Here is a 26574-nt window from a genome sequence, read left to right as displayed (position 1 = left end):
CATGCAATTTTCCAGTGCTGTCCCCTCCCTGCAGCCATGAATTCTACTTGCCTTTCACCTGGATTCAGGAAAGAGTCTGCCTGCACCCAGCTGAATAGAAAGGTGTTGTGTAGTGTTGTCAGGCAGTATTTAGCATTCCCTTTCACAGCTGCAGGATATGTCCTTGACTTGGTTCATTTAACCAATCAGGGAACTCCTTTTGGCTATAGTGCTGTAAATGGCAACCAATATCCTGATAAAATACCCTTCCTTGTCTGGTAGAAACAGCCAGTTATGAATACACAAAAGCACCTATATGTACATATGTAATTTTATAGTACCTGGAGAAACTGAAAGACTACACTGTTCCTGTCCTAACAGCCACAGAGAGACTGCTTTTTTTTTCAGGTGACGAACTACAGCAGCAGTTCTGGAATATCATGATCCTGCAAACCCTATCCCTTATTCCTTTGTACACACAAAACCACTCCAGTGGACTAGAAAACATTCATCTTCCCAGTTAGTGCCAGTACTTGGGACAAGGGGCAGCTCAAGCTACTTCAAGCACGGAGGGGATGTCCAGATGTCCAGACTCTTCTGGCTCTCTCACAAATTCATGTTTGCAGTTTACCTTGAGGACCATGGAAATGGACACAGAAAATGTAGTGTGGCTGGAGGTATTTGTGACAGGGACATACCATGTCCATTGTCTCAGATGCCATGTTTTTGTGCATGCACTGAAAATACTGTAAGGACCGTGTGAGACAGCTGAGTGTTGCAAACTGCCAGCCTGTAAGGTTGTCCTTAATGTAGACATACTCAGAGAGGGAAGCAAGTCAGACAGAAACAAATCTTACTACTAGCATCTGATGTTCGTTTGTATTGCTGTTACTAAAAAAACAAAAACAGCTTTGAGAAATGAGTTGCATCCTTGATCAAAGTGTTTGGAGCAAGATGAAACTGCCTCTAATTTGTGCTGCGAATAGAAATTCATATGGTCCCTTTACTCTTCTACATTTTTAGGAGTTACTTCTAATGTGCTGTGCCTTTCATCAGCTGTTGAATATGGGCATGGTTTATGGCTTCCTTTTTACTGTCCCATGCATGACTCATCTTGCATCTCTCTTCATCCACACATATACATGTTCCCAAGACAGTTTCCGTGTTTATGTCTATGGATTCCTGGTTTCTTGTGTTTCAATCTGCCAGACTTACCATACAACTCAGGGGTTCACTATTAAATTTCACCACTTCCTTCTTCAGCCAGCTCATTAGCAACAAACCTAAACTTCACAATTCTTGCTGGGGGCTCCATGCTTCCCCAAAAAGATTGCTCTGTTCGCTGGTTTAGACTTGCTAGATTTGATGTGGCTTGTAGGAAATCAGCCACAGGAAGGAACACAAGCCCCAGAAGATACCCTTGGAGAGATTCCAGGTGGGAGTGATGTACACAGTGCTGAATGTGAAGGGGAGGTGTTACTATAAGGTGGCATATGAATCTGGGTCTCTGCTTGGGCTTTCCTGGAATGCAGAGAAATTGGTCTGGGATTTTGACTTAAAGTGATCACTAGTCTAAGGTGTAGTGTATGTGGGGTATAGGGTGCAGTGCTGGATACAAGTGCTTTGTTGATAGAGTGGGAGGAGACAGTGCTCTGCCACTGCATGAGTGTAGGCAGTGCTAGGGACCTCCCCTTGCTGGGAACTACAATCCCCTACTGTCTCTGATAATTACCCTTGACATAAATAAACTCAAACTTGTCTGCTGGCAGTGAGGTTTCTGAACTCTGCCTTTCCTAATTCATGGAAGAATAAAGCCAGGAAGGAAGGGCTAAAAGCACTTGACTTAACACTTTTTAGTGACCCTTCAGCTGAAGAAGTGCCTGTTTCTTTCCAGGCTCCCTGACATTTCCTGAATCTGGTATTAAGCAGATGAAGTTCCCAGGAAATCTCAAGTTCCTGCAGCCCTATTTTATCTGTCTTGGCATCAATGTGCAGCACAAAGGAAGCGCAGGACATTACAGGAGGAATTCCACTCTAGTACCTTTGAGAGCAGTTCAGTTTTACTGACCTGTCAGCAGCACACGGTACTGGAAGACACGCTGCACCACTTTCAGAAGCTGGTGTTTCATGCTCTGTGGGCTGTCACCAGAGTTCTGCTGTCCTCAGGGGAGGGAAGAGGAAACAAAGATAGGCACATGTGAGCTCAGGACCAAACTGTCCCTCCTCTGCCTGATATGTCCCCCGAAAATTTGCTACCAGTTGCATGCACAAACTTCACTGAGCCATTCCCAATTTACCCAGGTCTTTAGGGGTATAATCTTTGTGACTAAAAAGAACTACTGGTGGCAGTTTGTTTCCTATAGTGTCATTTACAAAACAGTTTGAACTTGGGGGGGGGGAGGAGGAAGGAAAATGAATAACAATTAGAAATTAAGATTGAATAAAGACTTTAGAGTGGTATCTGAAGAGCTGGGGAAGCAGATCTCAATGAAGCTTGCTGTCTTTTTTTCTTCTGTCTGCAATTTAGTGCCTTATTTCAAGACACAGATCTGAGCAAAATACAGCAAAGCATCCCGGTGATTGAATTGGCACTGAGTGTCCAGAGTCTGTTTGCAACAAAATAAAAGAAAACTCTGATCCAATTTAACACTCACATGGAAAAGAAGTAGCAGTTTTCTCTTTGCTTTACCCTTCTAGATTCAATCCATTGCAGGTGGTCTCATAAGGGCTCAGTTAAAATATGAAACTTACGGTATAACAGTTAAGTTTCATGACATTGTTGCAAAACCAAAAGCAAACCGCAAAACTCTGTCCTGAAAAGTCTCCACATTTTCAGAGGCACCAAGAAACGGAAGCTTCCAGGACCCGAGAGGAATGGCACAAAACCCAGTTGGTTCATTACAAGTTATGAGTCCAAAACCTAGTCGAGTTTTACAGGGCTTCAGTGTTCATTGACCAACATTTCCACAGTGTCTGCCACTTCTCAAGAGAGGCAGGACGAAAGGGGAACTAGGAAGCAAATTTTATAAAGGAAGGCTGGCAAAGGACAGCATTTTCCAAGTCAGCAGAGGTGTTTCATGTTATTATATTACTCCTGTGACTGTCTTACTGAACTCACCAAATGTGTGTTCACAGTTGCACTGAGCATTCATAGTCCCCCATCCTCAAGTCAAAAGTGCCCAAAATAGGATCTCTAAATTCTAGGTTGATGAACTTGGAATCTAATACTGCTCATGCTTTAAAAATACAATAGAAAAGGTCTGAGAGTTGCCTCGCCTGCATTTGTGTGCATGTACCTGCTTTTGCATGTATTGCAAGAAGGAAAAAAAATCGCAGAGCGCACTGATTTTAGGGCAAAATCCTGCTGATCTTGTCCTAGCAAAAGTTCCATCTACTTAGAAATAGGAGCTAATCCTCAGGGTTGATAGTTAAAACAGGAGTGTGTAGGCATATGGCTGGGAGGGATGCTGGAAACACTAGCCATCAGCAGAAAGCCTGCATTTACTGAGTTCCTGTTCAGAGAGATGTGAGCCATGAGACCTCCCTTTGGTTGCTAACAGGAAATAACTGTGGTGGCTGCAAAGTATCCTTTCATAAATGCTGACTTCCAAATGGCTTTTGATATGAATTATCATTAATATTTCACATGTGTTGCAGAGAAGAATACAATCCATACCCCATAGAGCTGGCATTCTAAATAACCTTTAAAGTGCAATCATTAATTCATCCGCACAGCCCCTCTGCCACCTAAGTAAGCTTTGTTATTCCTCATATCAGATGAAGATAATAAGAAATAGGAGTTACAGACCCACAACAAAGCAACACGACTTTCAAACCATTTTATCTCACTGGAGTTAGTGTAGCCCAACTGAACCTTCCCATCAACATATGGGCTTACGCTTTTGAAGTGGTGTGACCTGGCTACATTGTTGGTACTTCAAAATGTAATCAAGCATCATGGTTTGAATTTCTCTCACTTGCATCCTGATGGTTTTTTTCAGTCAACAGGGATGAGTGAGCTAACACATCTGGAAAATGCGTTTCTTTCTTACTGATACAGGCCCAGTGATTACAGATCACTCAAGGGGTCTAGGTGAACAGATCCCTGTATTTGTCTAGCCGGTGGAGTTTGTGCCTTCCTTCACAGTCTGGTTTGTTGCCTGTCACAACATCCATTTAAAAAATGCACAGAAATTCAATTGTAAATAAAAGAAAAAAATGCCATGAGAAAGAGATATGAAGAAACGTTAACAATAATATTAAATTTCACACATGCTCAGAGAGCTTAATGTATTAATTTGTGAATGGGAAACTACTCCACTATGTGCAGGTATTTGAGCAAAGTATACTCGCAGAGCTATAGATTCACAAACATACATTCTGTATGCAGACACATGGGGGTGTATGGGCAACAGATACAGACCCAGAAAGACATCATGCACTCATGAACATCACACTTCAGTTTTATCACCAGGATGCGAGGAGAACTGTTCTCCTGCTCTACCCTGTGTGAACGCTGCTAGAGTTGCAGACAGAAATATCTTTGAGTAAGACATGAGACACAGCTTTGTATTAATACAGCCTAACAGCCAAGGAGGCCTTACCTCAAACTCCTGAATGATGGTAGCCAGTTGGGAGTATTTAAGGCAAGTTTCATCCATCAAAGCCAAATTCCTATCAAACTGCATAATATATGCAGTGTGGTGATTGAATTTTGATTTTCTGGAGAGGAAAACATCAGCAACTTTCTGGTGTTCTTCCCTAATACCACAGAAAGAAAAGAAAAAGAAAATAAATAATGAATGCAAGAAACAAAAAGAAAAGCCCTTACTTCATTCTCATTACAGAGTTCTATTCATCACACCCACAGTGGGTAATGGGATTGTGCAGCTAAAGTCTACATTAAATGGCAGGAAAGTGGCAATACTTAACTGATACACTAGTCAACAGATCAGGCTTCTGTAGAACAGGCCCTGGGTGAGGTTGATGCTTTGGCTGATCCCTAGCCATGGCAGTGCCTAGGTAGCAGGTAGGATGTCTGCTTTGTGGACCCAGCTTCCACTTCTCTAAACAGACCTTGCAGCTGCTGCAGGGATTTGAGTGGTAGTTGTGGGGAATATCACATCTTCAGTTACAATGTCTTAATTTCTCTTTCGTTGCCCCCTGATCAGCACTGCTCAACCATCAGCTGTCTTAGCACACTATTCAAATAATTATGAAGCACGTAAAAGGAGAGATCAGGATAAAATCTGAGATTGCAAAAGAGTAATTGTACTTAACAGGGAAACTTGAGTTCCTGGGGATGTCGGAGCAACAGAGTGTCTGAGGGAGTGCAGGCATGGGGAAGGACTTAACAGAAGGACTGATGGTGGCAGTGAACTGGGAACCTCTATTAGTGCTGCCCCTTGCGGCGTGTGATTCTTTTGTGCTGAGGCAGTGTTTGCAGTACAGCCTTCTTTCCTGTTCACTGCAGTGTCTATGGGGCCCTGTTCTGGACAGCGGGCTTCGAGCATTCCAGGTGTGTCAATGTTGCCTCAGGAAACAGGGAGCATGCTGCTATAGTAAAGTATGCCTGTGATTTCTTTAAGCACAAGTGATTTTGGATTTCAGCTACTGCAGCTGGAAACACCAGCTTTGTTTGTCTTAAGAGCATATTTACCACAATCATTGATGGAAGTTTTTAAGCTTTTCCGCCATTGTTAACATTACCTTGGTGAACACAATGAATGTACAGCTCCCTTTAACCTGTCCTTTTCCGGCTGCATGTTTTGATTTGAAAGTGTAGAGCTGATCAGTAGAGCTGTGCTCTGCGTTTAGGATTGTTTCTGAAAAGTTCTCCTGATTTTATTGACTTCAGTAACTGCTCAGTGGAAGCATTGAGATAAAGATAAGGCAGGCACAGTCAGTGACAGCTTCTTGGTGGAGCCCAGTGGTGTGACAGTGCCAGGCTATACAGTCTGTCGTGAGCTATTGGAGCCAGAGTAGTTCAGCCTAGGTTATGGGCTGTGCTGGCTGCTGTAGGTTTAGTAAGCTTGGTATCGCATAGGTAATTTGTCTTAGACAGTCTTACTCCAGCAGTTTGATAGACTAAGACCTAGCAGTCTGGTATAAGTCAGAGACCTCTTTAATTAAAAGTGCTCTGCAGCTTTGTCTGTCTTAGGCAGGGCCTTATTCTTTCATGGAAAGGCTTCACCCCAGTAGGATGTTTGGCTTAGGTGGAGTCCCTCAGCCAGCTGGCAGTGTCTGTTTGGCTTGGAAGCTCAGCCTGTGCACAGCCTTGTCTCAACACTGGAGTGAGGGGGTTGACCCTTATCTGAGAGCTACATGATTGCTGTGTAAGCAGAGGATCTTTTTTAAGATCTATTCTGATGTCTGAGGCTTTTCTCTGCCTCATGGTTTAGAATCATAGAATTAGTAAGTTTGGAAGAGACCTCCGGAGATCATCTAGTCCAGCCTCCATGCTCAGCAGGGTCACCTAGAGCATGTTAGACAGGGTTGCATCCAGGCAGGCCTTGAATATCTCCAGAGAAGGAGACTCCACAACCTCTCTGGGCAACTGCAGGCCATGTTTAGCCTCTTGGTGATGATTACAAACTGGCTTCACTGAACATACAAGGCAATGGCGAGAAAGGGTAATGCATATGAAATAGGCTGTCCTCACACTGACTGATGGGGCTACTTTGGAGGCATGGGCTGTACAGACTGCTTGCCTTCATCAGGCTGAGCATGTGCTGGGTTCGTATGTGAGGGGTATAAACCAGCACTGCGCAAATGTTTCAGTGTTTGGTTTCTCAGTCTGATGGTCTCTATGTTTACTTCCTGCCTGCCTGTCACAAAATCTGCCAAAGTAGTTCATGTTCTTTTTTCATCTTTGCTAGAATCCCAGTCTCGCTGCTAGTGGAGTCAGGGGAATGCTGAGCTATAGAAGATACATCAAGGGTATCAAACAGTGCCATTCCTTACCATTTAAAGACTCTTTCTTCCAATTCTCCTAGGATTTCTTGATGTAATTTATAAATTTCAGGGATTTCACTTAAGCCCTGCTTGAGTTTAACCTCTTCCTGTTCATTCTCATCTTCTTCCCCAAGCACCTTCAAGATACCTTCATAGAAGTCCTGTGAACAGCAACACAGAAATTAGGCAATCAGTTTTAAAGTCTTTTTTCTGAAGTTTTCATTACAAATTCTTAACTCCTAAATTATGTTTTCTAGGAATTACAAAATATGCCATCGGTAGTAGCAGACTGTGTTCAATAGAGCACAGAGAACATAAGATAAGTTTTCTGCATCCATCAGTTTCACACATACTTTTGGCTGAATTCCACAGTGCTGGCAACCCCGAACTGAGCATTTCATCTTACCAAACCATCCGGCCTTTATGTATACAGTGAGTTTTGTATCTTTTTATTTACCTTCCATTTTCCCTGCTTTTCTGGGTTTAGCTAGTCTCATTTTTCTGATTTTTCTTAACCAGAAATATAGTTTAAAAAAATGAAGAATGTGATTCTTCAATCACCTTATGAGTCAAACAGCTTGACATGAAAATGATCAACTTCTACAGGTCTTGTGTTAAAATTGGCAACACTAGTCCCTGAATCCTAACTTATGGAGAGGAAGAAGCTATACATTTAAGCTATGGAACAAATCATTTTCCATATGAAACCTAACTGAGACATTTTTTCTCAGCAGTAAATACTTTTAGAATGCCTTTGAACCCTAATTGGTTTATAAATTATCTGTGCACAAGAGTAATTTCCTCAATATTAAAATGTGGCCACCTCTGATATATAATAGGGCTCCTGTTTAACAGCACATGGGAAAATGATTCCCTAGCTGAGGCCTGGAAATGAGGAATAAAGCTTCCATCTGAAACTGCAGAGGTAATTTCTATTCTTCAGTAAAAGATCATCCCAAAAGCACGGATAGCAATTCTTGTGTGTGCAAAACATTGTTTAAAGCCTCCTTCATCCATAGTTCTGGACACTGAAATGTTTCCAGGTCATACTCTGATTCCTGCAGAATCCATCTACTCCACTTCAAAATGGTGAAGGAACCTTGCTGGCTCTTGAAAGTATTTCAAAAGACTTTGGCCCCTCTGGTGCCCTGGCCTTTTCCATGTTTTTGCTAGCCACACCAGACACATCCTGCCTTTGCAGACAGCAGCTAGAGTTGCTCAGGCATTTTGAGCTGCCTGGCTTTGCTGCAGCCCTGTGGAGGTCTGAATGTGAACCGTGGCAATGGGCTGCAAGGGCATGCCTAAGGCAAGGCAGGAATGCTGATGCTACATAGGGGAATAACTAACTGCTGCTAATTGGAGTGAGACCAGTTCCTAACCCAGGGACACTAAGTGCCTTTTCAGGAGCTAGGACATTGTAACTGGAATATTTATCTTCATAGCATTATCTGGTGCTAGAAAGCAGCAGTCTTCGCTCAGTAAAACTAGAAAGTTGTAATTTCAGCACCTGATTCTTTGGTATTGCTACAAAGTACAAGTGACTGAACTGTGTTAGCATAATATCCTGTATCTTGTCTGAAGATGGTTCTGCAGAATTGTTACAGGTTTAAATTCTCCTCTGTATTTCCCATAAGGAGATTACTCTGAGCCAGGCAGGTGTTTGTTCCTTCTTTAGGGTCAGATAGGGCTCTTAAAACTGAATTTCCTGTTTTTGCTAGTCTGATCTTCATGGGCAAAGTTTGTGTATGGAAATAAGTGAGCAGTTAGAAAGGTAGATGCATCTCATTTATGATAAGAACAGAAACTGGACAGACGTACAGAATTGCTTAGAAACTCACTCTGTGAGTTCCTTTTCCAATCTTTTTCAGCATCCCCAAAAGCCAGGAAGTGTCTGGAGTTTTTATTACACAAGGAGAAGAGAAAAGACGTGAGAGAGAAAGAGGAAAACAGAGTAAATCAAAATGCCAGCTCAGCAGAGTGGCCACATTAACTGTGGGATTTGAAAGCCCCTAATGACTCTTCCTGGAGTACCAGCTGCAGACTGAGAGGTTACAACACTTCCTGCCTCATCAAAAGATTATCTCTCTTTGCCTGACCTTCCTTTGCTTTTTGGGTGTGGCAGTAAGGGTAGTAGGTTGCAGAATTCTCTCTCAGTGCTGGCCTACCCAGGCTATTTTTTTTCCAGGGGGTACCTCAAATCTGGCCAACCTTGGAGGCTAAAATGGAGAAGCCAGGGTAGTGTCTTTCCACAGATGCTGCCAACCTAACAGTGTTGATGGTTTCTGTGATGGTTTGCTATTTGTCACCTGAAATCATCACAGTGACTTTGGGAGCTATAGCCACATCTCAGCTAACTTGTCATCCCCCAAGGCGCTCTTCGGATAAGAGCAGCTCTAAACTAAGTGGATGATGGTGTCTAAAAAATTTCTTGAATCAGAACTGTTACACTGTACTGTACTGTACACTGTACTGTACTGTTACACACTTGATGCACAGGAGTCTTCCTCCATCAACTCATGAATACCACTAACAGAAATGCAAAAGAAAGCACCAGAGAAGTTACTGTGAGTTTCATCCAAAACTCTAACTGCAGACAAGCTCTGTTATTAATGCTGGTTAGATTTTCAGCTAGTTCTGATGCATACTAAACTTCTGTGCAGTGGATGTAATACAAAAAGGTGCATTTTTGGATACAAGAGAGATCTGCCAAGAGTGATACTGCTGTGATCTGGATTTAGGGTTTGAACTCAAGTGCTCAGACATGGGAGTACAGAACATAGCGCATTAGGCCCTTTGAAGGCACAGACTCTAACATCACTTTCATATGTCTGTGCTTTTTACTGTCAGTAACAGGTGAAGATTAAGCTGTATCAGCTAATGTCAAGCTTTTGAAGTGAATGTTGTTTTGTGGACATAGTTTGGGGAAATGGTTTATTTGGAGAATGTTGTAGTTGTTTTGTTTAACATGTAATCACTTGAGCACTGCCGTCCTATTGTATTAAAGAGAGACGAATGTTCTAGAAGACCAAGGGAAAAACCCCAGGCAATTTTCTATTTGTTTTTAAGTTCAACACTAAAAGAGCTAGAACAGAAGTTTAGCAGCTAATTAGATTCACTGAATTTGAGGCCAGTAAGGGACCATGTTGATATGATACAATCTAGTATGACCTATTCTGCAGTCCAGACCACAAGACTTACCAGAATATAAAATTCCTAGGAGAAAACCCTAGTTTGATTTAAAACAGAATCTACATCTTGCTATGGATGCTAAAACAATACATCCAGAGGAAAAAAACAAGTTCCTAAAGGGGCTTTTGGTGATTGCATGCAGCGTCAGGTAGCTCATAACCACAAAAAAAGCCCAAACAGCTAGTCATGGCAGTGCTAGTGTTAGACCCATGAATGGCATTCAATCAGGCTAAGGCCATCACATCAGAAATTGTTATTCCAGCAGCTTTGCAGATGAACTCTGCTTCAGTCTGAAAGCTAGCTTGAAGGAAAACTTCAGTGTCATACAGCCTGGCCAGATCTATGCTTTGAGTGTATTTTTCACATGCTACTCTACAAACAGTGAGTTACTACTAAAACCAACATTTTAAAAAAGGTACATTAAAAACATTCTCTGCCTGCCCAAAGCAGCCAGTTTATCAAAAAACAAAACAAAAAAACAAAAAAACAAAACAAAAAAAAAAAAAACCCAGCTGTTTTAACAATTGCTGTGAAGGTGAATCTACTTGGTAAGTTAATAGAAATGGCAGTTAGATTTTTCCACTTGGAGACCATTTCCTGGCCTCCCGCCCCACTGTATGTGGTGCAGCCAAATGTGCTGTGAAGGGAAGCAGGGGGCCCAATAAAAAGAAACCTTTAAGGTCTCACAGCTCATTAAAAGATGCCAAGCTTCTTCTATCCAGTCCTGAACCAGGATGGGATAGGTTGAGTATCGTCCTCTATCAAGATCCTAGTGATCATGAGACCTATTCCCCAAAAGTCGGATTCTATCCACTGAACTTCTAGAGACAAACTTATGAACTTCCCTGGACTATAATTGGATTTATTATAGCATTGCTTATGAGTCTGACTGCTGTCTAGTTAAAAAGCTTAGAAATACATGGAATAATTAGGGAGGGATCTGAAACTGATTTCCATGAAAGCTGATAGTGTCCAGGTATGAACAACTCACAAGCTCTGAGCATGTTTCACTGGAGATCTATATTTAACATTTAATAGTCTGTTTTAGTTTGATTAAATCAAGGTAGCTCTGTTAATTTCAACATTCTGGGGATGTGATGGGGTGACTGTGATCCTGGTGAAAGGTTCTGTAAAGAGCAGGAGAGCCTAGACTATACTGTCTATCAGCAAAACATACACAAAGTGGGCAGAGAGCTGCAAACCTCCTCTCTCTTGGCCAAGAGAAACTGACTCCAGGCAATAGAAATTTTTAGTCTTTTCACATTCATTCCTGGCTTTTCTGTTGTAACACCCTCAGCTGCAGTGGACACACTAGTTTGCTGGAATGACACCCATCTGATAGAAACTAACAAGGAAGAAAGTTGCACATATGCTACAGTTTTTCAGCACCTAGGACAGATGAAACATTGTGTTCTGAAAAGCCACTGGAACTAGGTAAAAAAACATGTCAATGTTTTTCTTTCTGACTAATTATATTCTGGATAAAACAAGATCAGAAAAATTTCCAAGAGAGTATTTGCATGTTTCCTAATTGTTTGAATCTGATTTCTGCAAGGTGTCCTGTGCTGATACCACCAGTGATCCCACTGTTTTGCAGTTTTAGCTCCCATTCTGCCTGGTATGTCAGCAAGCCAATATAGTTACATATTTCAAACACTTTCCAACCATCTAAGACAGCCACTCTCTCTTCTGAGTGCTTTACCTAACTCAAAGGAATCTACTAACCTTTCAAAGCCCTAAATCATCATAATTAATCCAGGCTAGGGAAAGGGAAAGAATCCAAAGGGTTCTTTCAACTTACTGTGCCTGGGGAAGTGAATAGTTGTAGTAAGTTCACTACTGATCTGCTTAAGTAACCTATTATGTTATAGAAATGTCATCCATTCCAAATTAACATCAAACAGCGCTGTATCTGTTCACTTTCCATCGCAGAGGAGCAACAAGATTAACACTCCTTTCCCATACCATCTACAAAATATGTCACTGCTGAAAGTGCTGAGTGTTTGGGAAGCCATTAATCAAACACAAAGTGCTTTTGCAGTCTCTCTAACTCTAATCAATTGTAGCACCTGAAGGTCTCGAAGTTTGTCACCTGATGACCCCAACCAAACACAAAAGGTACCAGACTCGGAGTTCATAAAATTTCTTGATGGTCAAACCTTTCTTAAAGCAGAAACATGAACGAATGCAGTTCAATTTCTGGCTCCAGTGCAGTGGCCACAGCACTCAGTCTCATCCAGGGGTACATGAGCCCAAAGAGTTCATGCCTGTCTTGTGCATGTTCCTGCACCAGTGCTTGTGTGTGCATGTGAAAGCAAAACCCAAATTGTCTAAGTGACATAGAAGGCTAGCATTAGTGCTTAAAAAAAATCGATTTTGAAGTGTAAAAACTTTGCTTTACGGTTGGGGCGCGCATAAGTAAACCTTTTACAACCATCCAGTGACCAAATCACTAACATCCCTGAACATAAACCCTAGAAATAATTAAAGGAAACAAAGAGGATCAAAATCCTTAGCAAAAAATGTTTTTCCCCTTTTGTCTGCACCTATCACTTACACTCAGCAGTTACTGTTTTTCCCCAAGAACGCCTCTGAAGTAAACTTCTAAAGAACTTCTGTTTTTTTCTTGGAGTAGAGGCTGAATAAATCCCAGAGCCTGTTACACAGGTATGCGACAGGGAGGAATGAAACGTTCCATCCAACAAGATCTTTCGGTTTAGGTAGAGCACTGCCTAACTTTTACATGCTGGTCTCTTGGAGAAGAATCCAGTATCTGCTGTGAGGCAGTAAGGCTTACAGGGTGCTGGGAGATGAGATGCTTTAGAGATGCTACTGTGTCTGCCAGCGTTCCAAGAGGAAACAATACAAGAGTGTTTTGGAAAAGCCACTTCACTCTGGGATTTAGGCAGCTGGCTCAGGGCTGCAGAAGGGTAACCTGAGGTATCTGGGTTCAGCAACGTGGAAACCTTTCTGGAAGATAGGTACCTCCAGGTGCTCCTTTAAAGCAGTCAGCAAAGAATCCTAGCAGCCACCTTTTAAAACATCCAGAAGGGAAATCTGATACTCTTAATTCAAAGGCAAAGGGCAGCTGAGGTGGTTCTGGGTTTTACTTCCAGGATTTTGTGAACAGATGCAGAAACAGTGAGACTGTGCATTAAATCTCTGCATGAATTGGTTCAGTCTTAATGCAAGCAATCAGTTGTGTTCAATGTGTAGAACACCTTGATAGTGATTTAGTAGGATGAGATAGTATCACAGAGATAACTCCATGCTCAGCGGAGCCACAAAGCCCAATTCCCAGAGTTTTGAAATTTATGTGAAAGCCCACATGTGGCTGCTCTGCTGTCTAGAGTTTGTGGTGCTCACCGTGCACTTTTTCTTTGGGGAGATTGCACATTCCCTTCTCTATTCAGGATTTTCAGAGATCTGTGGGAACTTAATATCCATCTATCTAATTTAGTTGAAATCAGCCAGAGGATTCAGAGTTATTTGTTGAGCTGACAGATGCACATGAATACACACAAACAATGAAATTAAGTCTTTCTTAGGAAACCAGGCAAAATGGAACAAAAAGAGATCATTCATCCTGCTGCCTACATTAAAACAGGACATTTTTTTTCAATACCCATCTTTACAGTTGCGTATAAATTGATATAAAATACACACTTTCCCCGGTGTTTAACACACTTGCTGGTGGGACCTGTTCCCCAGGACACTCTGAGGCAGCAGTATATAGTACTCTGCATAATGCAATCTAAGTATTTATAGTATGGACAAGTCAGAAGGAATTTGTCATCTTGTCTGCACTTGCAAGTACATGAAGCTTTGCCAATAGTAATTGGTAGTCCTACGGTTTGACCACCAGTTGCTCTGCAGGCAGGAACGGAGGTTCCTTCTCAGAGGCTCTCTACACTGTGTTCCCAGCATCAGGCCTGCGTTGGGCCAGAAATTTGAAATTTATAATATAAGATGATGGTTGTTGAGCAAAGCCACAGTTTAATAAGAAAGAATTAAGTGAAAAGAAAAACATTTCTGCAGCCAGAAAATGTGCATTATAGCTAGAAGGGTTAAACTGTTAATTCTGTGACTGGATTAGAAAAGGTCTGAGCTCTAGCAATCTAAGCAATGTGTCCCAGATCTTGGGTGCTAAAGCAAAGTGCCTGCCTGCTCCTCATTGCATCAGTTCACTGTAATCAAAGCACTATGTACCTCTGTGTTGTACCCATCACTGAACCAGCACAACTGGCTCCCACACTACTGGCAGCATTCTTAACTATACCATATTTGCAGAGACCCCTGCCTCTCACATCTGTAAGGATATTCCCCACAACAGGACTACAAGGAAGCTACTGCCTGCAATGATGCACAAAGCAGAAAAGAGCTGAACTGCTTCCCAGATTTTCAAGTAATCTTCTTGATGCTGATGAGGAAGGAAAATCTTAACTCAAAATGAGTCTGTTCCAGCACTCTGAAGAAGCAAATTATCTGCTGTTTTTGCAATCACCTGCCAGAGGAAACTATCTAAATTAATACCAGCCAAAGATCTGACCTCTAGTGCTATCATAGCCTTAGCTTTTCTTCTCTTTCTAGTCTCCAGTAAAGAACAGAGAAGAGATTGGAAAGGTCCAGTGGGTGAATAAATTAATCTAGGTTATTTCTGCAGTTTTCAAAGAAAATTATGGTTCGGGAACCAGTTCTCTGAACTTCCATATACAGAACAGAGCTGAGGAAAAAAAAATCAAAAAGGGAGTAAACAGACCAGATACATCAGTGAAAAACCACAGCTGTGCTTTGCCTTAGTCTCCAGGTGGGGATACTGGCACTTCACCAGGAGAAATCATGTCTGCATACAATTTATTTACCTTGCTCATGTCAGAACTCCTGTCTAGCATCCAGATTTCTATACTTTTCAATCAATAATGGCACATAGAGGCATCCAAAAATCACGTTGCATATCTGTCTAGAGATTTAATTGCTTCCCAAATCAAGCTTGATGTTTTAATGGACTGTGAATATCAGGAAGTATATTTGACCCCTTGTGGGTCAGCCAGAGAGGGCAATAGGAAATCTTACTACTGCCCAAACTTATACAAATTGAAGCGTACACTAATTGAATAAAATGGATAAGCCACTCTTAACTCCTAAAATGGAGGTGTAACCAACAGAGAGCCAAGGATCCAAGGCTCTTACGGATGTTTAGGTATTACGTTTGAGGGGAAGGGGAAGAGTTCAATGGGCAGGAAAGAGTCTCAATATTAAAGCTGAAAGTAGCCATGAGATGCCATGTAGTGTGCTGTGAGCCAAGTTTGCCTCATGGGTGGTTTTTGGAGGTTTCTTAATTACTGCCAGCAGCCTCTCTCCTTATGATAAAAGGGAAAGTGGCAACCCTGAAATAAAAAATGGCATGTCTGCTGAGGCAGGGTGAGTAACCCATCCTTTGCATTGAGCAGTGATCTTTCCAAATTTCTCATTACTGAGCCCAGCACAAACAATGCTAGATGAATAGCAGAAAATTCTGACTATTGCAGCAGATGCAATTGATCTCTTACCCTGCTATTGCAAGTATAATGTAGGTCAGAGACCCTGATCTTAGCATAAGTACACATAGACTAAATCACAATTTGATCCAAAACTCTGCAAATGAGTTTCAGAACTGGCAAGCTGTAGAGAGCAGGTTTTGAATATTGTATCACTGGCGCTCGTTACCAGGAAATTGTCTTGATGCTGAGTGTATTAGTGTGATTTCTCCACCCCCCTTTTAAAAAGATAAACAAAACAGCCTGATAGCTATTTTGGCCCAGCATTCCCATTGCAGAAGCTCTCTGGTCCATACAAAGTTACTTTCCCACTGTTTGTGGAGACAATAATGAATAAATAAATGCCTACTGCAAGTGAGAGCAGGCTATTGTTCTCTGACACTGCATCTTTTGCTTTTGTTTTTAGCTCAGAGAGTGTCTAATAGCCAACAAGCTCTTCATTTAGCAAGCCTGCTCCATCCACTGAAGCATTTCATTAGGAAAATAATCATTTGATTGGTCTAGCAAAACTTTGAACAGCATCCAAGAAATTTACAGCAGTAAAAAAAAAAGCCCTGCCAATCATTCACTGGAGTGTAAATACTTAGAAAGATGGAGTTTTGTCTACTATGTAGTAATAGCTCCTAAATAAGATAATGTTTGGGTTTTGTGCTTGAGAATATGCTGCCCACAAAAATTTTGAAAGTGAAGTTTAACCACTGAGGCTAATTTGATGATAACCTGCATTCAAACTTCACTTTGAGTTTATTGCTTGAGCACTGAGATGATTTTAATTTTTATTCCTAAGAGTTACTGTGCTGTCAGAAGCCTTGGGATGCCTCAGTGCAGGGTTGGCCCCCAAACTACTCAAAAGGCTGGAGAACCATCACATGTTAAATTTATTTGTATCCATATTCCAAACTATCTCAGAAAGCTGAAGAAATGTAAATCTGGCTCATGATGTTTGTAAGAATATTGTTGTGAAGGAAAATGCAAACCAGGAAACAGGATCAGCTGTCCTTAAACAGTGAGGAATTTGGGGCTGGTGTTTTTTCAGTGTAGAACTGTTCTTTTGGTATCTTAATTCGCTCAATATCTCAGAGGGGAATGATAATCATTTTAGAAGGGTTTATGCACAAAAGCTGAAGACAAAATAAATCCGGACATGGTTACATCATGGCACACCATCAAGCAAATGTTCAATCACACCTGAGGCAGTTTGAGTCACACTTGACTTCTGTATATTTAGTAAAGTCATTTGAAACAGATGTTGGACTGGAGGGAAGCAAGTAAATCATGCTCCTTGTCTTCTAGGTTGATGGGTGAAGCATCAGGCTGAGAATGCAACCTAAAACATTCCTATTTCAGGAATAGCACTGAGAAAAAGATGACAAGTGCACCCTGGATGCGGAGGTGTATTCTCCTGTTCCTAGGACAGAGGAACAGGAGAAAAGAAGGAAAAAGTTCGAGGATTCAGTGGCCCTGGAGGAAAAGCAAAGGCTAATCAGTTTCTGAAAACTGAATTCTGAGTATCAAGAAACCAGGGGCATCTTTGCCCAGCAAAGGCCCAGACAGTCCCGTCTGCTCAGTCCAGCCTGAGTTCTTATCTCTCTTCTCGGGAGAGCTACATTACCTCTGAGTAGGGCAAATAATAGCTAACTGTGTAGATTATTATCACTGCTGCCAGGCCAACTGATACCAAGTTTGTGAGCTAACACAATGTTTCCACTCTTTCAGTTCAATAGTGGAGTGGGCGTTGGAAATGTCATCATTTTGGCAATCAATCAATCTATTAAAGTCTCTGCTGAAAAGCCAAGCAGATTCTGTTACACTGAAGGAATAGGTGCTCCAGCTGAGCCTGGAAATTAGATGGAAAACTGTTCCTGCTGCAGGCATAAGAAAAGCCTTTTTTTCTTTTCTCAAGGCAACTAGGGTATGGTTTCCTTACTTCCTTACTGAGAAGTGAGTTTATGAAGGAAGATGAGACCTAAAGATGAGCATTTTGAAACTACTTTCTTGGAAGAGGTGGTGATGAAGGACGGAGAGAAGTTTTTGCCCAGAGTTAGATTTCCTGTCAAGGAAGCCTTTGCTCCTCGCTGACTATGGATGGGATGCTATGTCTTGGGGCAGTTTGGTGAGTCTGTGGTCAATGATGAGGTGCTGCTGATGTCTTCCAATGGGACTTGTGCCAACAGGGAGTGCACAGCAAAGTCGTACTTTATACTGCTGTGACAACTCCTAATACTATTCAAGTATTCAAATATGCAAAGAAGAGTACTAGTTAATTTTTTTTCACTGTGATGATAATTGGGAAGTCTTAGTTAGGCAGTAACAGTCCTGTAGTCTGAGGGATTTACATGTTGTAAAATTGGTAATGGCTTTTCTAGATGTCCTTAGAGCTGAATGCAATATTGGACAACAGAGGAATATAAAGATTCAGTGGTACCTGATGGGGGAAGGTAGCAGTGCTGGGACTAGGTCTTCCTAGACTGGACATAATTGCAGCAGAGCAAACTTTTTTCTGAATTTTAGTAGGTAGCTGTCGTATATGCAACAGCTGATAGTAGAGATGGGATACAGACATGTGAGAATAGCAGAAATGAAACCACTAATTTCTATAAAGGGTTTTTGATCTCTTCTGAACTAAGGGGTGTCTGAATTAGCAGGCACATGTGAAAACATTTCTCGCTTCTCTCTCAGTCTCTAACCAAGCAGATGCCATTCACACATCTCCATGAATGGGAAAGCCAATTCATAGAAACAATCTAGTCTTACTTGAGAAACTTGCTTGTTGACTCTGCTCAAAGAGTCTCCAGTAGCCTTTAAAGCAGTGTATGTATTTGGGATGAGAGAGGAAGGATACTTCTCCAGTGCAGAAAAGAATTATTAACCAAAATTGGGTACTCAAAATCTCGTGCTGAAACTGATGCTGATGGCCCCAGGCTAGACCATGCTGAATTTTATTAGTTTTGCTTTATCAAAAAAAAAAAAAAAAAAAAAAAACAACAACAACTTAATGGGAAGCAGAATTAATCCATTCAAGCCAAACCTTCATGTTTCCCAGCTCTGCTCCTTCTAAGAGAGATTTTACCCCTAGTTACCACCTTTTCCTTCTCTGAATTATCCTATTTTATATATTATACCAGAATCAGAGCTCTGGCAGGCCTTGCTGGTCAACACTTTTCCCTGTGAATGAGAAATGTGAGATTTCTGGATCCATGGCAAGAGTAGATTAGTGCAGATTCCTTTGCTGTGCCTCAAAAAGCATTACTCTACAGTAAGCCATTCCTCCTCAAATTCACTGTAGTCCCTTCAGTACTATTTTGTCTCCTAAATTACATCTAAGTAAGAGATCAATTAGATTTCAGTGATAAAAATGATTTACTTACCATCTTTAACCGCTCGAGCATCTCCACATATCTGGGGAAAGAGACAAACTTTCATAAATTGCGATCAAACCAGTGCTGACTAAATAAGGGTGAATTGTGCAGCTTCAATTACAGGAGAGCGATAGCCAGAGTGTAACAATTAACTCACACTTTTTCTGTAGACACCAGCTCCAGGGCAATGAGGTAAGCTCTGGACTGGCCTTCTTTCTGTCAAAAGCAAAACAGAGACGACTAAGGGATGCTTCATGCCAGGAAGAAAAAAACAGGGTTAGAGAGCATTTTGAACTGACATATTTCTTCACTAAAGATAGGAACCAGCTTTTTTCCTGTACTGTTCAGCATTTCGCGTTCTGGAGTTCTTTCTTTGAGAGGATGCTCCAGCAATTCAAATACTAATAATACAATAGGATACAATAGCTGTTAAGGCAGATCTCAAGGTTGGAAAACTATATTCTTACTGAAGATGGAGAAAATTCCTGTTGATTTTCACAGGGCCAAAAGCTGGCAGAGAAGTAGAAAGCACTTAGCTTTGAATAGGCTAACTTCATGGTTCTCCAGGCTTATACCATTTGTTTAGTGCTCTTAATTACATGGAAAAGGAGTTTCTTTATCAAAATGATAATATTCCAAACCCTTCTGACTGCTGTGAAATCTGCGGAAGCAAATGAGGCAGAGGACTTTATTGTAAGCTAAACAAAATGTCTAAATTAAATTGCAGTAAATATCTCCAAAAACCAAACTACTTAATATTCTAGCAAATAACATCCTTTGAGATCTCAGTGGCATCTACTTAGTTGACAGACATCTCAGAACACACAGAAAACTGCAAAAGAAGCAAAGTGTATGACTCTGAGGCACAAATGTCTAATTAAGGTATTTTGCTCCTATTTTATGACTCACCTTTATCATAAGAAGTGAACAAAGAATGAAGATATTTACTGAAAGAAATTTGCTGAGGGAAGTTTGATTTATTTAGCAGTAGTAAGTAGGGAAGTAAAATAGCAGTTCAGCAGTAGTAAAGGGAAGCAGCCTCCAGCGGTCTAAATGAAGCACAGTGGGTGGGGAATGAGTTTGGCAGCTGGACTCAGAAACATTGTGTGCCAGACCAGGTATGCTGGAAACCCATCACTTAAATATCCTCTTTGTGAAAGGCTGCTAAGGAGAGACTGGGACTTGCTGAGCTGTGATGGAATAGAAGTTATATTTTAAAGGTTGTTCTGATCTCGATAACTTCAGATATTTATTAAAAAAGCAAGGAATTTCAACCTAATGTTCATCATCCACAAGTGAATTCACCGTTGCCTATTTCAGAACAACCAATGGGTAGTCAAAATATAGTATAAATAAATGGCATTACTGGCTGCACACAGGAGCAAAGGAAATACTTTTATTTCTGTGATAAGATTGATAAGGAACCTTGGCTTGCCAATTCATGGGTTTTCAGCCTGGAGGTGATAGAACCCCAGGAGGATTATGAACAGATCAAGGTGAATAGGAGGAAAAAAAAGACATTGAACCCTGATGATGCTGGGTTAGATGAATGAGGCTTCATGTATAGAAGATGAACATAGTGACACAGTGACCTTTACATCTCTCTTTTATTTCTGTGTATTGTTACTGGGACACTACTGAAAATTGCAAGAGCCAAAGGAAATGGAGTGAACTATTCATCAGTTTCAAATGTCTGATCTATTTCTCCTCCAGCACCAGGAGTCTGAGGGTATGTTCCCTAGTGGTTTGTTCCTTCTCACTAACATGTGCCAAAGAACATGCTTTGAACCACTTGCTTTTGCAGAGTATTCCACAGTTAATAGCGTGGACTAGAAAGATCTGTTGTGCTAAAAAGCATCTTACGTTTCTTTCTAAATTTTAATCATCTCTCGGGAGCAAATACTTGATTATCCTCTTACCCCTGTTTCACTTTGTGATTACATCTTGAAGGTCATGGTGTGTCTCTCCTAATTGTCCCCACTGCTGGGGAGAAACACTGGAGGCTCTGAGTTGTCCGTTATGTCTCCTTTCCCCTCTGCAGACATAACAGAGCAAATGAAGGGAGAGGTCTTTCTGGATCACCCAGCCTAGTGCTGGCTGCCCTGCACATCCTCTGTGCGCAACCTGCTCTCTGCTGCCAAGAAGCAGAGTGTATTTCCCCAGTTGTCCAGGCCCATTCTCCCGTCATGTACACACATTGTCATAGTCTGTAATTCCTCTAGTGATTAATATGTCTTAGCTGAAAGACAAAACACTGGGACGTCAGTGTCACATGGCTTGTCTAGAGCAAGTTTGAGACATTGTCTCTAGGCGTTGCCTGTCTTGTGTTACTTAATTGCTGTTTGTTTAACCAGGAAATGAACTGAGATTGACGACAGTGCCTGTAGACAGACTTCTGGGAATAGGGGCTACACGGGTGCAGGTTCCTTAACCATCAAGTTTCTAAAACAAAACCCAAGTGATTATTATAACACAGCCAAGCTGCCACCTTGTTAGTGATCTTTACTCCCTGTGCCCTACCCTGCAACAAGTGCTGTGGTATGCTCCTTCACAGCTCCTGCTTCAGGAGCTTGACAGATGGAGGCCATGACTCCATGCAGGGACCCTGACTCTCTGCCTCATTGAGTCTTCTTATCGCTTCATCCTCCCCAGAATCAAATGTTCACAAAATTATTGCAATATACAATATACAACTGTAATATCTAACTGAAGTATCTCCCCTTTCTCTCCACTCTGAAAAATACACTGGCACCAGAAGGGTGACTCCTGCCAAAGCACTTTAACAAGGTTAGAGCTTGTGCTCAGTCAGCACAGCAGGTCAGCAGAACTTGCTAAACAAAGGTGATACCTTGCAGTCATCTCTCCAAAGGAAAATGAACTAAGCCCTACAGCCCTTCTCCAAATGGATATTAAGTTTACTGATGGAAAACTAAGACCTAGTGATGACTCATGATTTGTTCAGGATTTTTCTTTTTCCAGCAGCTGATCTGTTTTGCAAGGAATTTCAACGTAATGTGTAAGGAGGCACACCACCAGCAGAAAGCTGTGGCTTAGAACAACAAAGAAAATCTGATGGGAAGGCTGGCAAAGTTGAACATGTTAGCTAAGCTCACCAAAACAACAGAAAAAGCTTTCCTTTACCATTTCCTGCTAGTTACTTTCCTCTTTTTTTCCCCTAGACTGCAGTTCAACTTGATAAAGATGGTGTACATATGTGTCCAGGGGCATTGCATAAACATAGGGAGAGTCAGGGCTTCCAGATCTAAAAGGAACAACTTACTGCCCTCTGTGTAATGTACATGTATTACTGATATTATATCACTGCGAGGATGTTGAATAACACAATGAATAATGAGGAAAAGAAGGTAGTGACCAATATTCAGCATCGCAAACTATCAAAAGCTCTAATGTCTGTCAAGAACCCATTAATGCTTTGCGACATACCTCTGTTTTCATAAGTCGTTAATAGAATTATGGTATGTACAATGCACAACTTATTGTTTACATGCTCCTGGCTCATCGTGATTCTCTTGGTGTGGCCAAGCATCCTGTTTTCTCTCCCAATAACTAGCAGCCAGTAAGTGGTAAATTACACTTGATTAGAAATGAGTCTGTAGGGAGAGGAGTTTCAGAGTTGTAGTGACCTACAAGACATAGTGGGAATGGACCAAGCCATTGACAAAGACAAACTTGCATCTTTTCCTATAAGTGCATCTTACTTCACATACTCCTCAGCACACGTACATTGTAGCTGGATAGCACCGGTACAAGAATGTCACTGTCACTATCAGAAGCTGAGAACAGTTTGCAGGCTTCAGCCTCTGAGCTGAGGCACTTCATAATGCCCCATTTGCAGTTCCTGTGGACTGTGTAGCCGTGGGCACTGATGTCACAGTAAGCTGAGGCACTACAAGAACAAGCAGCTTGTTCAGGCTGGCTCTGCGAATCCGTGAGGGTGCAGGAAGCAGAGCCTACATCTGCAGCCTCCCGATCCGCTTGTTTGAAGAGCTAGATTGCAGCTATCCTGAGGAGTCTGTGCAATTATATAAATCAAAATCTGCCCCTCAAAAGGCATCTAAATTAGGTACTTCCTCAAGGCTCACAAATCTGCCACTTCCAACCCCAGCTTGTGTTTGGTGTGTATGTGTGTGTGTGTGTGTGTGTGTGTTTTAATATGTGAAGGTTAAAGGTTTGCCAAACAGAATGATTAATGGAGCCTGGAAACCAAGCCTACCCTCTGGAAAGATAAGGAGCAGCAAAGGCAGTTTTAATAGCTGCTGCCATGAGACAGTAGCTGTCTTTGTGGCTTAGCCTAGAGTTCCCTCTGTGCATGATGTGGGTCACCTCCATGTGTTGTGCTGGATTGCTGCCCCCTTTTTCTACTGCTATCTTTCATTCTGCTAGATACGAGAAGAGCAGAGCATCTCACTTCCAGCACTACCTCTACCTTCTCATAAGCCCAGCATTAGAGATTGCTTCTGTGTGAAGCTCTCATACACACCACCACATAATGGTAATGAACACCCATCCAGTCTGGCTAGGATTAGCTGTAATAAACTTCAACTGCTAAATGATTAGCCAGAATGCTTTGAGTTTTAGTGCCATAAAATCCAGGCACACCTACACTGTATTTGCTTGCTTTCATGCTATTTTACATTGGTTGTGTTCTGTTCATCTCACTGGAGGCTCTCTTATTTGCCACCAGAATGAGAAAATATTACATTTCTGGTGCACTGGCTGTAATGCAGTTCCTTGTAACATGCTGGGTTTTTTAGGCTAAAACTAGGCAATATTTGCATATGGATAGATTTGCTTTTGAATTTCCCCTACAGTTAACTGTCAGAAAGATCTGTGTTCTGGATGAAAGAAAAGTCTTTTATGTCCGAGCCATGGCTTTAGTAAGTACAAGGATTTGTATTTATTTCCTGAGTGCTTTGTAGTCTATAATTCTTACATGTATCCAGCCAGATTAATCACATTCTTTCCTATTTTTTTTTTCTGAGGTTCCCTTCATTCTTCGTGTCAAATTCCCTGTTGTGTTTATAGCTAGGTTAAAGGGAGCATTTTTAGTTGTTCCCTTGCCTGGTGACTTAATGTAGATTTTGCTGTATGTCATTCTTATCTATAATAGAGTTCTTAAAACAGTTGATGTCACTACAGTATTTCCAGCATTCCCCTGTTTACCCAGCTACTTTTTTCTCCTTCCAAAGGCACCTTATAAAGGAAGGCTAGCTGATTATCACTGTGGTGCAACTTACTGCTCTCAGTCTAAATGCCTTCCATTGACTATTGGGAATATTTTTAAGCCTCTTGCTTTGTCTGATTCCCTTCTCATAGCATGTGTGTGACACACAGTCTGGGTCAAGAAACACGACAGAAATAGCTCTAGAAGTCCAGCCTAAGGCAATATGTTTCACAGTGCTATTACAGGACCCTCTGCCCGTCTCTTCTATAAGATGCTGGAGAAATGAACTCTTAATTTGATGGCTGGGTTCCTGCCCCTTACCCATTCCCACACGCGGCCAAACCTGCAGTGCAGCATTGCTATGTGTTCCCTCAGACATTTTTAAGCAAGATTTTAGAGCACAGCTCTGTGAGGCCTCTGCTGCATCTCTCTGCTGTGGTTTGTCCTGAAGGTGTTTGTCTTTCCTGGAGACCTTGTTTGACTGAAGCAGAGCTTCTGAACTGGTGGCTGCAGTAAGAAGGAAGATGTGTTCCTGATACCATCTCAGTGAATCCCTTGAAAGGCTTGATGTTCTCATAGTGAAGCTAAAAGGTAGAATCTAGCTTTCTGTTTTGCCAGCAGTTGTAATTTTTATTCTTCATCAGACCTTTTTTTGCTCTCCTCTAGATCCAGTGTAAGAGTTACTATCTTCTCTGCTTGGTCCTTGTCTTCAGTCCTAAGGGGGCTTATCTATGGTAAAAGATTTGACTTTGGGCTCTCTTCAGTTCAATGACAAAAAAGGTTGTAGGAGGTTAGTGGGGAAGAGGATTGACTGGGTAGAAAATCCAGTCTTACAAAGTATCTGAAAGAGAGGAGATGTATGAAGACTCTTGATTGAAGATGCTGACACCAAAGCTAGCACTGTAGGAGTAGCTGATGATCCAATGTGTGCAGCATCTTCCTCAAACTACTGAGGCAATTCAGAAACTCAGGTCACAACCAACAGTGGGGGAAGCCTACCAGCATGTGTTGATTTGAATCCATTTCAAATCACGGAGGTGAGTTTCTCAAAAGAGTAGACTTTCAAGATTATATTGACTCTATTTCTGATCGTTTTAAAACTGGAAATTCTGAGACTGCTACAAAAAGTTAGGTCAGTCAGAGAGAGCTCAGTTTGAAATTGGTGTCTAGTGGAATCTGAATAATTAAGCTCATTTTCTTTTTAATTCCCTTAAAGCTCATCAGCTAGATGGATTCAGGACAGGTTAATTTGTTTCTAGCAACAAAGATCAATCACAGAGTTCAGGTGTGAATGCCGTTCAATGGTGAGAACAAAAATTTGGGTTCTTGCATCCTAGAATTTGAGCATTTTTCTAGTAGTGAGTGAAGGTTCAAAAGTGGGAGAGATAGAGGAAGTCCTTTTATTTGATACAGCTGTTTTATTTCTAACTGGCATCGCTAATTTCAGACTTTTTTTCTGTAGGCAGCTCAGATCCCATCATTCAACCTTGAGAGCCTGCCACAGAAAAGCCACATGTCACCTTCTAATAAATTGGGAGGGATTTAATTAAATGAGCATATATAAGAGACACATGAATAAGGGATGGTCCCAAAGCTCTTTTAAATTAGCTTAGCAGATGGTAAAAAAATCACCACCACTAAGGTAAGTGAAGGGCACTGCATTGTATAATATAACCAAGTAGAATTACAAAGGTTAAGAAAACTTAGAGCGTTCCTTGCTTGGGATATGATACCACATGCCAGAGGACTGAGGAGAAGGAATTAAAGTGCTCATTTAAAACCAGAAAGAGCGGAGTCTCACTGTTAGTTTTAACTAGAAGAAAAAATGACCAAGTAATTTCTGATGACAAATGTTTAGCTTCTCAGGGTCTGAAGAACTCTAAGTGAAATGAGAAATGGGAAACTCACTTCCTGTTTCTTTTTTTTTACATCAGTCCCATTCCGAAGAGTGTTTTATCTAATAAAAATTCTTGTAACACTATAGAGATGAAAGCCTCTCCTTGTTTGCTTTTTAAGTGAAGTTGATAATGTCAAAAATACCCCCAGCAGATATTGCTGGCCGTGACACAAGTTGCTTACAGAACAGGGATTCCAGCAGTCCCTTTAAGTTTCTCCAAACTCACATGAATATGCTCTCTAGGAGAGTAGGGATTCAAAGGAGATCAGCTCTTGAAACAATTCCAGGAAAAGTGTGTACCAAGCTGATTTTTAGAATTATTTCTACTTACAAAAATGAGTCTTTAAAAAGAAACATCAAGGAAAACATTCTGCTGAAAACTAGAGGTCCCGGAATTCTCTAGCAGGAGAAAGCAGGTGAGAAAAAGCAAAGCATCCTGCCTGCATTTTGGTACAGGAATTCAGTAGTGGTGAC

General features: G+C 41.4%; 1 protein-coding gene across 4 annotated transcripts in view; it reads right to left on the bottom strand.

Annotated features, from left to right (window-relative positions):
- Positions 1 to 26574, bottom strand: part of FGD5 (FYVE, RhoGEF and PH domain containing 5) — a 118141-nt gene that overhangs the window by 39408 nt on the left and 52159 nt on the right. For 3 of the 4 annotated variants that reach the window (XR_009959648.1, XR_009959647.1, XM_062585174.1), the window contains exons 4-8: positions 19176 to 19234; positions 19028 to 19058; positions 6943 to 7094; positions 4584 to 4740; positions 2048 to 2135 (exon numbers count right to left, since the gene is read on the bottom strand). Coding sequence is in view for 2 of the 4 variants with exons in the window: in XM_062585174.1 (XP_062441158.1) it covers positions 2048 to 2135; positions 4584 to 4740; positions 6943 to 7094; positions 19028 to 19058; positions 19176 to 19234 (487 nt within the window). In the remaining 2 variants the exon portion in view is untranslated. The remainder of the gene's footprint in view (positions 1 to 2047; positions 2136 to 4583; positions 4741 to 6942; positions 7095 to 19027; positions 19059 to 19175; positions 19235 to 26574) is intronic. The other variant, XM_062585175.1, reaches the window with a different exon arrangement.

Source organism: Rhea pennata, chromosome 12 (assembly GCF_028389875.1).
Source record: "Rhea pennata isolate bPtePen1 chromosome 12, bPtePen1.pri, whole genome shotgun sequence".
NCBI classification, from domain to species: domain Eukaryota; kingdom Metazoa; phylum Chordata; class Aves; order Rheiformes; family Rheidae; genus Rhea; species Rhea pennata.
The sequence above is the reverse complement of the archived record's forward strand: the minus strand, read 5'-3'. Positions and strand labels throughout refer to the sequence as shown.